Source organism: Populus trichocarpa, chromosome 18, assembly GCF_000002775.5.
Source record: "Populus trichocarpa isolate Nisqually-1 chromosome 18, P.trichocarpa_v4.1, whole genome shotgun sequence".
Lineage (NCBI taxonomy): Eukaryota > Viridiplantae > Streptophyta > Magnoliopsida > Malpighiales > Salicaceae > Populus > Populus trichocarpa.
Window position 1 is genome coordinate 9702211 of NC_037302.2, and position 11093 is coordinate 9713303.

Here is an 11093-nt window from a genome sequence, read left to right on the forward strand (position 1 = left end):
TTTGACCAATGTGGAGCATGCTTAAGCTTTTTTTTCTCGTCAAACTTTCCATCCTATCTACCTATTTAATTTTTTAAAATAAAAAAAGAAGCATGAAATGAATGGAAGGGATTAAGTTATAAATGAATATAAAGATATAGATTAAATAATAAGTCTTGAAACTATTAGAACTAATTAATTATTTTTTCAAAACTATAGGGACTAAGTTTATATTATAATTAACTCTATCTTGTGATGCCAACGAGGATGGGAGAAAACAGGAACACGCAAAATCCAACCGCTAAGACCCAGAAACCAACCAGTCAAACGAAGCTACCATTCAGCGATCAAAACACTATCACCAGTCATATTTTTCTTCACCAGTCATACTAATGCCCACCTTCGTATTCGTGGAAACAGCAATTATGGCTCTGTTTTTAGCATTTCTGTGCGTTTTCTAGGCACTCATCTGATATTCAGAACATAGTTGGGATTTCGCTGTCAAACTCAGATTCCAATCTCTCTCCCGATCTAAATCTCTCTCTCTCTCTCTCTCTCTCTCTCTCTGAGATTTCTTCATCGATCGGCAATGGCAAGGACAGGAAGCAATAACATACAGGCCAAGCTGGTGGGTATGTCTTGCCCTTATCTATTTTTTTTTTTAATGAAATGGAAAACGAAAGATATCATTGATCGTTTGCTTTGATTAACATGTAACACCACACGTATAATTAATTTATTTTCTTGAGAAAAAGATTAATCTCATGTATTTTTTCCGTAGGATTTATTATGCGATTACATATAGTTGTATCTTGCCATGTATAGATACTTCACGTGCATGCTCTCCTCTGCTGAATATGATAAGCCTTCGTTTAGGATGTTGAAAGTACAGGAACGAAACATCTTTTGAGATGAATCAATTAATTATTAATGAAGCAAGAAAATTGTTGAACTGAAATTCAACAAAGGGTAGAGGTTGAAAGTGAAGGAACCTTTTACAATTTTAGTCTTTGACAAGTTTTTACTGCAGACATAGGTGTAGAATTGATCATTAAAAGTTGTTTTACAGGTGCTCCTCGGGGACATGGGGACCGGGAAGACAAGTTTGGTACTGAGGTTTGTCAAGGGGCAATTTTTGGAGTTCCAGGTACTTTTAATTAATATTATACACACACATGATGATGCTCAGAACCTCCCATAGATTATTTTAAAAAAAAAATTGAACATTTAGGAGTTTCCTTTAGATAATATAATGTTATATTTTTCTAATTTAATTTTTTTTTAATTTTATCCTTTCAAATTAAGTCAATTTAGTATCGAATTTAATGGTTTTTTTTTTGTTGGCTTCATGTAGGGTTCTCATAGTATTTGGAAAAAAATGTGATACTTAATTTAACAAAATAAATTTTAATTTTATTTATTTAAAAATTAAAGCTTTAGAGACTAAACTTGAAACTAAAATTAGTGTTTAATTAGGAACTAAAATAGTCAAAAAAAAGAGAAAGTGGTTGGCTTGTGTAACACATACACCAACGCATTGGAAGAGCTACTCCTTTTAGGCAGCACATGCAGCGGCCAGAGGCGTCTAATGATGACCTTCCTTTGTACCATTTGATATGTCTCAATGTACTCTTCCTTCCAAGGCGGTGTGTGCACGATAAAGAGCTCTAGTTTGCCTTTAACGACCCAATCTTTTTTCTCTCTCTTTTTCTCTTTTTTATTCTCAGTTTTAACGCCTCACTCTTTCAAAATAACAAAGTGGTTGTCATTTATTTTTGGATGTCAACTTTGATCTTTATTTTTTGGATATAGCTTTTCTTTTTTTTTCAATTTTATTATTTAATATTGGATTGGTTAAGAATTAGGCTTTGTATTTTTTTCAGTTTGCTTTCTATAAGGTTATCTTAGTGTTATGACTTGTGTTGCAGGTTTGACAGGTTAATTCAGGTTGACTTAAGTTGTTGTTTTTAAGTCTTTTTTCTTCATTGAATTTTTTGAACTTCATCCTTCAACATTAGGTTGTTTTAGAATTAGATTTTGTAATTTTTTTTATTTGCTTTTATGGGTTATCTGAGTGTTGTGACTCAAGTCATGTGTTTAACAAATTAACCCAAGTTGACATAGGTCCTTTTATGTTTGTAATTTTTTATTTTTTTTTTCAAATCCATATTTTTTCTAATTTGCTTTCTATGGACTTATCTCATTCTTACAAACCAAGTTGTAGATTTCATGATCTGACCCAAGTTGCAAGTTTAATATTCTAACTAGAGTTGACTCGACTCTTTTTTCTTATCATTTGTTTTTTGTTTCTTTTTTTCTAATTTCATCTTTAAACATTGAGTTAGTGAGGAATTCGACTTTGTAATTTTTTTTTAACTTGCTTTCTATGGAATTATCCTGTTCTTTTGACCCAAGTCGCGGGTTTTAGAGGTTAACCCAATTTGACTCGGGTTGTTTTTTTCTCTTTTCATAAAATTGAATATTTTCTTTCAATTATGACCTTTGATATTTTGTTGATTGAGAATTGGGCTTCATGATTTATTTTGATATGCTTTTTATGGAATTATCATAGTTTCATCTAATATATTGTTGTCTCGGTATTTTAAAAAATATTGTTTAATATATCATCGTCTCAATATTTTAAAAAAGATGTTATCCAATATATCATATTTTGTATTCATGATTAAAAAAATCCTTTCAAAAGAGTATTAGCAAGGCCTGATCATTTTCTTTCATGTTAAGAAAATTAATCTGGCCCATAACATAGCGTCAATCAACAATATATTAGTTTTCTGAGGCTAAAAGATGGGCAAAATGATGAGTTTGGGCAGCTGGAACACGTCCAAAACAAGTTTTTTTATAGGTTTAGAAGACTCTTTGATGTTTAAGTCACACTATGTTGGAGGAAAGGAGCCTTAAAAAGGTTGTGTTATATGTGTTACAAAGCTTAGAAGAAGAAGAAGATATAGTTTTTTTATAACAAAAACAAATGGTTGAGGAGATAATTACTTACCTTGGAGTTCAAGGTTATTTATATAACCTTGAACCCACGGGGGTGTATTTATGCAAGGGTATGATAGTCAATGCACCTATCATCTATAGTTTTGGTTGCTTGAAGATAAAGACATAGAGTGACACCACAAGATACTATAAAAGTTGCCTTAGTTCTATGTTTTTTAGGCTATGTATAATTGATGATAATAAAAAAATCAATCTCTAAAAGACAAGTTACCAAAAGATGTGCTTTCATTTAATATATGGTAGTGCATCTAGGGTAACTGTTAGATTCGAGTTCATCTAATTATAACAATTGAATTTGGATCCCTTAAGTCTTATGGCCTTTTATATAGCCTTGAGCTTGTATTGATTTATTTTGGGTAATATCTTGAAAAATAAATGAGGCTATTATAAAATCGATCCTAAAAGTATAAGTTTTTCCTTATATGATAAGTAATCATATAGTTAGAGGATGTCACATGTTGTAGACATGTGATAACATTAATGGAAAGTATTATTGATGGTAAATCAAGGGCACAACTAACCAGTATATGTTCTCCATCTAAAAAATATGTTACTTGTCCATCCAAACACATTAATGTTTATGATAGTCACAGTTCATGGTTAAGAGTGTAACACCTAAAAAAGGATCCATTGTTAGCTCACTAAAGAGGGGACACATGGCCAGTTTCATATGAGGACATATGGCCAGTCTAACAAAGAGGACAAGGTCAATTTAGAGAGGTAGGGACATATGGTCAGCTCCTTAAGAGGTGATATGTAACTAGCCCATTAAGAGGCAAGTCAATCTAGTAGGCGATGTGGCCAATCCATTAATGAGGGACAGGCAACAAGTCCACTTGCCTAGACTACTACTCCACCATGAGGGAATGCACAATCAAGCCATGATATGAAGAAACATGTTATTATATCCTATAAAAAAGGTATGTGGAGCTAGTTAACTAAAATATATGCATGGCTAGTCCAACAAAAACATGGTCAGTCCAATAAGAAGAGATGGGCAACGAGGCTAACTACTTAGACAACTAGTTTATAAAAGGGAAACATGTGGCTAAGCCCTATTAAGAAAAGACATGTTTCCAAGCTTAATTAAAGGAAGATTTGCAATAAATCTAAAAAGGTAGGGGCTAGTGGCTAGTCTACTAAGAAGGGGCTAGTAACCATCCAAACACATTAATGGTCAGTCCATATATGATGTAATTGTATGAGTGGTTTGTAGAATTTTGGAAAGCTTGAAATGTTATAGTTGTGTTAGATGGTGATGATGTGACTCCTTTTATTGATGTGGTTGTTATGTCATGAGTCTTCTCTTATCACATCTTAAACATCTACTTGGAGACCACATCTCATGATAATGATAGCAATTTTTATAAGAGTTATAAGAATAATAATGCTCCTTCTTACTTTCTACTACATAAATTTGCCCTTTAAACTCTCTAAAAAAAGGAGTTATTTACACATAATAGATGGTAAAGGGTACAGTGCTAATATAGGGGTTATATATAATAGAGAAGGTAAAGGCCTTAAATTGCTTTTATATGCTCACAAGGGCCATTGTAAGCATCTTCACTTACTGAATTGACTATTAAAGATCTTGGAACATTAGTGGAGCACTAGTAGTTTGAAGGTATGTGACTCTCCCAATCTTATAAGTTCCTTGATTGTTAACCATAAGAAAAAACTATATATATATATAAAAGAGGGAATGGCACTAGTTTGTTGCTCAAATGTTTTACATACAACACCACTGATGAGGTTGCTAAAAACCTTATAAAGATTATAATATTGGCAAAGCTCAAGGATGGGATGGAAGGTACAGAATGCCAAGATTGGACAACTAAAACACTTGCAAAACAAGTTTTCTTTGTGGACTTAGTGACCCTTCAATTCCTAAGTTAGCATTGATGATGGAGAAAATGAGCCTTAAAAGGTTGTGTTATATATGTAACATAACATAGAAGAAGAAGATAAAAAAATTTGTAAAGAAAAGGATGGATGAGAAGATGATTGCTTACACCTTAGGACTTAAGGTTGTTTATATAGTCTTGAAAGTACCTAAGTGTGTCCATGATAAGGTAAGATGGTCAATGTGCTTGGAATTTATAATTTCAGACTATTTGGAGATAAAGGCTCAGAGTGACAATGAGTAATTACAAAACTATCTTAGTTCTTGATTTTGTGAACTAGGTACTATTAGTGACAATAACAGGATCAATCCCTTGGTGATATGTTATCGAGAGGCATGTCGACCAAGCATGATCAGAAGGTAGTGCATCCAGGATAATAGTTTGAGTTGAGTGCATCCAAATGTAAGAGTTGGATTTGGGTGCATCCATAAGCAACAACTGGATTAGGTTATATAAACCCATCTGGAGGTTCAATCTTCATTGATTTAGGGGCATTAGCCTTATCTATGGTTTAGTCTTGATAGAATGTGATGTAGTTGAGCTAGTAGAAAGTGAAAGTTCTGAGCAGTCCTATGAGGATCTGACTTGGTTAGATAGGGATTTGCCACCAACGGATAATATGAATAACATAGTAGATGTATCAATGACCAATGGGATGGAGCTAAGCCCAATAAGACTTGGTCGTACTAAACCAACAAAGTAGCATTAAAAAATCATAAGTTTTAATCTGACCGTTAAATCAAACTTAATGTTTTTCAAATATTCCCAAGGTCTGCCTTACTGTAACCATTTAAGCTCTAATAAACCCCTAAATTAGGCCCTATATATCTTATTTGAGCCATTTTGGTTATTTTTCCTTTATTTTTCTGGATTTTGTTTTATTTTTATACTTTTTGTTTGGTTTCCTTTATGTTTAGGAATTTTGATTATTTTTTTTCCTTGTTAAGATCTGTTTCAGATTTATTTAAAAACTTGTAAACCTTTTAAGGAGACAAATCTTATTAGACTTTATTTTCAAAAATAAAACTCTACTTAAAGTTCTTACAATATAATCCTATTTCAGCCAAATAATATCTTTTTATCCACTTATTTTCTTGATTATGTTTTTGTCTACATTAGAATGTGAGTGATCCTCTATCCAAGGACATTGATTTATTGAGTCTTATTGACAACTTAGATCCAATCTGATGATGGGTTTTGTAGGAAACTCAAATTTCATACTTCATCGATATGTGTGTATATATATATATATCTTGGTATTGGAAATAATGCTATAATGTTGGCATTGGTGGTGATTCCTACATTACGAAGTTTACGTTAACTTTTTTTTCTATTTCAATCAAATCCACACAATCTAATCGATGCTGGTGTATTCTAGACTTCCTCAAATTACTCTAGCTAACATGATTGTAATATTTAGGAATCAACAATTGGAGCGGCCTTTTTCACTCAAGTTTTGTCATTGAATGAGGCAACTATTAAGTTTGATATATGGGACACAGCTGGGCAGGAACGGTACCATAGCTTGGCACCAATGTACTATCGCGGTGCCGCTGCGGCCGTTGTGGTATACGATATCACAAGCATGGTAGATTTCTATCAACTCTAATTCTTCTATTCTTTAGTATATTAATTATTAGCTTTTACTTGTTTACATGTACGTATGTTCTTGTGCGTCTTGAATGAAGTTGTGTAAAAGGATTCATCATTGTAATTCGATATTTATTAATTCTTGATTTATCATAACCCTAATAACTTGAATAGCCCTCGTATGCGTGTCTTTGAATTAGTTTTATATAACATGTGACGAAACTTGTCACCCTTGCATGAACATTATAGAAACAGCAGCAAGAAACATCTCCTCAGGTTCGATAAATTATGAAATATAAATGTAAGGATTGTCTTTTGGTCAGACATTGATGATTGGCCTATTTGTACAAAATGTGGTTCCATTTCATGTTTTGTCATCTCATAAATATTGGTATTCACAAATATTCTGTGAATTTATTAGTTGGGTCTTGCTTCATGCCTGTGATGTATGTCAACTAAGATTTTTAGTTTTCTTAGAAATCATTTTTGTTGTAACTTCCTTTATTACATCTCCTCTTAATTGAAACATGTTTTATCTTCAGGATTCATTTGAACGAGCTAAAAAGTGGGTTACTGAATTGCAAAGACAAGGTAACTAACTGCTTTTTTCTTCTACAATGAAACGAGTAATATACCATTCAATAAAATCAAAAATATATGGAGCTGAGACTCAAACATTTACCATTCTCTACAATGATTTTTTTTCCGAAATCTACACCATTTTCTACTCTCATTCTTCTACAACAATCTCTCAAGTTGCTTACCATAAGTTAAATGTTGTGGAACCCTAATAGATCTTCTATGATGGACCCCAGCACCAATCTATCGTTTCATCAACATAACATGCTAGCTATGTTTTATGTTCCCAGGATACAAGAAAACCACTTGTGCTTGGTGATGTTTTATCATCAATTTACCTTTTCAGCCTTTCAATCTTACCTTGTCGTCTTTGTGCTCCTAGTATTTACAAAGTTATACACATTTTTAAGAAGGTCATCTTTGGTTTAGATCATTTGGTTTTTGATCCGAACAAGGGTTTACGTGAAACGGTCCAAGTGGAAGTCCTTTGGTGCTATTAATTAGAATAGAACTGAGAATTGAAGTGAGATTTTGTATTTACAAATTTATGCTGTTTTGTTCCGCATCAGGAAATCCGAATCTGATAATGTTCTTAGTAGGCAACAAGGTTGACTTGCAACAGAAGAGAAAAGTTGGCATCGAGGTACTTCCATGATTAATTTGATATTCTACGTTTTTTTCGCTTCTGTTTTTCTCTGATTGAATAAATGGACAACCAAATTAATATCATCGTATATAAAATGCCTGTGGACAAGGCCACATTTTATTTGAGAAGGTAAAGTACATGAGAAATACATCAATGATTCAACTAATTAATGATGCAGGAAGGTGAGCAGTATGCTAAAGAAAATGGAATGGTATTTCTTGAAACATCTGCGAAAACCGCCCAGAATGTGAACGAGCTTTTTTACGAAATAGGTAATTTATTTATTTTGTTGAATGTTGAGAGACTATTCTTATTCTTCTCATGGATCAATTATTGAGGTTTCCAGCTTTAATTCCCTATCTAGTATCCAATGTTGAATATATTGCTAGCTAGAAACAAAGGAGGAAATTGAACTATGATAAGTCCAAAATTACATGGTTATGTTCTGCTGGTTGCTTTCTTAATTTTTGCAGTACAATAGTTGTTGTGGCCGCAAACATGATCAATCCTTCCAAATGTAGTGATGTGCGCTAGCTGTTGAGATATAATTCAAATATTTTGCTCTTCTTGTTTCTCATGCAAACTTGCCTTGTTGCAGCTAAGAGATTGGCCAAAAAAGCCCCTTCACGTCCAATCGGAATGAAATTGCATAGGAGACCTCAAGAAACTAGAAGAAGAATGTTTTGTTGCTCCTGAAGAATGATGATACCCCTGTTTGACATATACTTGGGTATGCTAGGCAGCTTCCCTGTGGTGGATTCAATCATTACTTCAAGTTTTACGATCCTAAATCAAAAGAATTTTCCTTAAATACAAATTTGTTGTTTGGCCTGATATCTTTTAACAGGATTAACCTGGATCTTGTCTGCGGATGTTGCTCTATCAGATTGGAATGCATTGTGGGCCATCAGATTTGAAGATTGAAGATGCTCTCAAGGAAAAAAACTTCACATGAATATCTGTTGTATGCGTGTTGTTACTTCTCACTCAGAAGCTTTGTCGTATTTGGAAATAAATACTCTTGTGCTGGAAAAAATTGTGGAACGGATGAATAAAGAAACAGGTCACGTCGTAAATTTGTGATTATTTATTTGATCATCTAATAAATGTACTGAAAATATCAGAGTTTGTCATTATGCCACTATTTAACATCAGAGAATTCACAAGCAAACACCAACATTATGTAAAATTTGACAAAGGAATAATCTTCGCATGAACAAATGTGATGCTGGAAAGTTTTTCCCAATACCTAGCTTATGTTAATGTGCATAATTATCAATCTCATCGTATGAAATTATGCTTGAGGATTTAGAGGTCTTCTCTCTTTTAGGGTTGAAATTTCATACTCACTAGAGTTCAAAAAAGCCTTCTAATAAGACCTGAAATTACTATTTAGGATTTGTTATATTTTCTTAATTGATTTAGGATTTTTCTTTTCTATTTGGTTTAGAACTCTTATTACATTTTCTTTATTTTTAGGTTTCCTTATTAGTTTAGGTCAGATTTTAGATTTATTTAAGAAGTTGTAAACCTCTTAGAGTAGTTGACTACTTAAAAAGAAATATTTAGTAATAAAATTTTAAATTAATATTTTTTTATGTTTTTAGGTTTCCTTGTTGGTTTAGGTTGGATTTTAGGTTTATTTAATGAGTTTTAAACCTCTTAGAGAGATAGACTACTTGAAAAGAAATATTTAGTAATAAAATTTCAAATTAATGTTTCTATATTTTTGGGTTTCTTTGTTGGTTTAGGTTGGATTTTAGGTTTATTTAATGAGTTGTAAACCTCTTAGAAATGTAGACTACTTGAAAAGAAATATTTAGTAATAAAATTTCAAATTAATATTTCTATGTGACCACTATTTGGTACCCATCAAATTTCAGAAAGACCTCCCAATAAGCCTAGAAGTTATTGTTTGGAATTTGTTATATTTTCCTAGTTGGTTTAGGATTTTTTTTCTATTTGATTTTGAACTCTTTTATTATTTTTTTTACTTTATATAGGGGTTTTTTTCCTAGTTTGTATAGAACTTTCATTAATTTTTTTTATTTTTGAGTTTCCTTGTTGATTTAGGTTATATTCTAAGTTTATTTAAGGAGTTGTAAACCTCTTAGAAAAGTAGACTACTTAAAAGAAATGGTCATTAATAAAATTTCAACTTAAGATTTCTGTGTAATCTGTATTCGGTAGAAATTTGTGTTATTGTACTAATTGTCTTTCTTGTGTTGCTTTCGTTTGTGTTAATACTGATAAAGATAAAAACATAAACAAAAAGACATCAAGCTAAAAAGACATAATTGAATCTAAATAGGATTGTCACACAAAACCCTAATTCACAATTTTATTACTGAATATTTCTTTTTATATAGTAACATCTCTAATATGCTTACAACTCTTTACCTTAACCAACGAGGAAACCTGAAAATAAAGAAAAAGCAATAAAAGTCCAAAAAAAAACTAGGAAAAAACGTCCTAAATAAATCTAGAAAAAATAATAAAAGAGTTTGAATCCAAATAAAAAAATAATCATAAATTAACTAGGAAAATATAATAAATCTTAAATGGTAACTTGTAGGCCTTATTTGAAGGCCTTCCCAAAATTCAAAGGAAATGAAATTTTAACCGTAAATAAAACAAGGACTCTGAAATCTTCTAAAAGATTTCAATATGATCTAATGGTCGGATCAATAGTTATTTCCATTAACATCAAATTTGCATATTAGAAAAACATTTCCTGCGTTAGTCTTCCAGAGTTGAAGAACTCATCCTTAAGTTCACATTGCTCTTGCCTTGATCTCTTGGATATACAATCAAAACTCTTTAGCCTCTTTTCTTCTTTTTCTATTTGTGAATAGAAATTTTAGACATCAACTTTAGTCCCTTCATCTCGAAGTTTATATAAGAAATAACATTGGACATATTATTTCTCTTGTATTGACTTCTACAATAATAAATTGCAAACCTTAAACTTGCTTCATCAAAAAATGTGTTGTGTCTATATAACTTTTGAAAATCTACCTTTGTGATAACATTAACCTTTTAATCAAAATGATCAACATAGTTTAAATGAACAACTTTTTTATTAAACACCTTCAATGTTTTCTTTGCACCCAATCTCTATCTTATTAACAAGGATATCATCATATTCATTATTATTATTTTCATTATTTATGATATCATCATCAACATAATCATTATAAAAAAAAACATCATAAGTTGGTGGAGAATACCAATGCGCATTTATCTTACCATAAACAAAACTATCAAAATCTTCACGATACTCATCTCGATCAAGAAGATGTCCCCTCTACTAATGCTTATGAAATGGGCTTTCAAAACTACCAATGGATTCGTGATCACTTTTATCATGATCG

General features: G+C 31.8%; 1 protein-coding gene across 3 annotated transcripts; it reads left to right on the plus strand.

Annotated features, from left to right (window-relative positions):
* Positions 1-274: 274 nt before the first annotated feature.
* Positions 275-8852, plus strand: LOC18107620 (ras-related protein RHN1). Of its 3 annotated transcripts, none has more exons than XM_006371836.3 (8): positions 275-607; positions 1049-1126; positions 6325-6492; positions 7037-7085; positions 7643-7716; positions 7898-7991; positions 8318-8449; positions 8606-8852. In XM_006371836.3, exons 1-7 carry the CDS (start codon positions 569-571, stop codon positions 8413-8415), a joined length of 600 nt encoding a protein of 199 aa, XP_006371898.2. In that variant the 5' UTR covers positions 275-568; the 3' UTR covers positions 8416-8449; positions 8606-8852. The 3 variants fall into 3 exon arrangements, with proteins under 3 accessions (XP_006371898.2, XP_024445407.1, XP_024445409.1); XM_024589639.2 differs by having other exon boundaries at positions 356-607; positions 8567-8852; XM_024589641.2 differs by having other exon boundaries at positions 374-611; positions 8567-8852.
* The last annotated feature ends 2241 nt before the right edge of the window (positions 8853-11093 follow it).

Excerpts from the sequence above, each read along its gene's own strand:
- LOC18107620 (XM_006371836.3), top strand. The coding sequence starts at position 569 with ATGGCAAGGACAGGAAGCAATAACATACAGGCCAAGCTG. Across the intron at positions 6,493-7,036 it reads TATACGATATCACAAGCATG|GATTCATTTGAACGAGCTAA; the intron begins GTAGATTTCTAT and ends TTTTATCTTCAG. Across the intron at positions 7,717-7,897 it reads AGAGAAAAGTTGGCATCGAG|GAAGGTGAGCAGTATGCTAA; the intron begins GTACTTCCATGA and ends TTAATGATGCAG.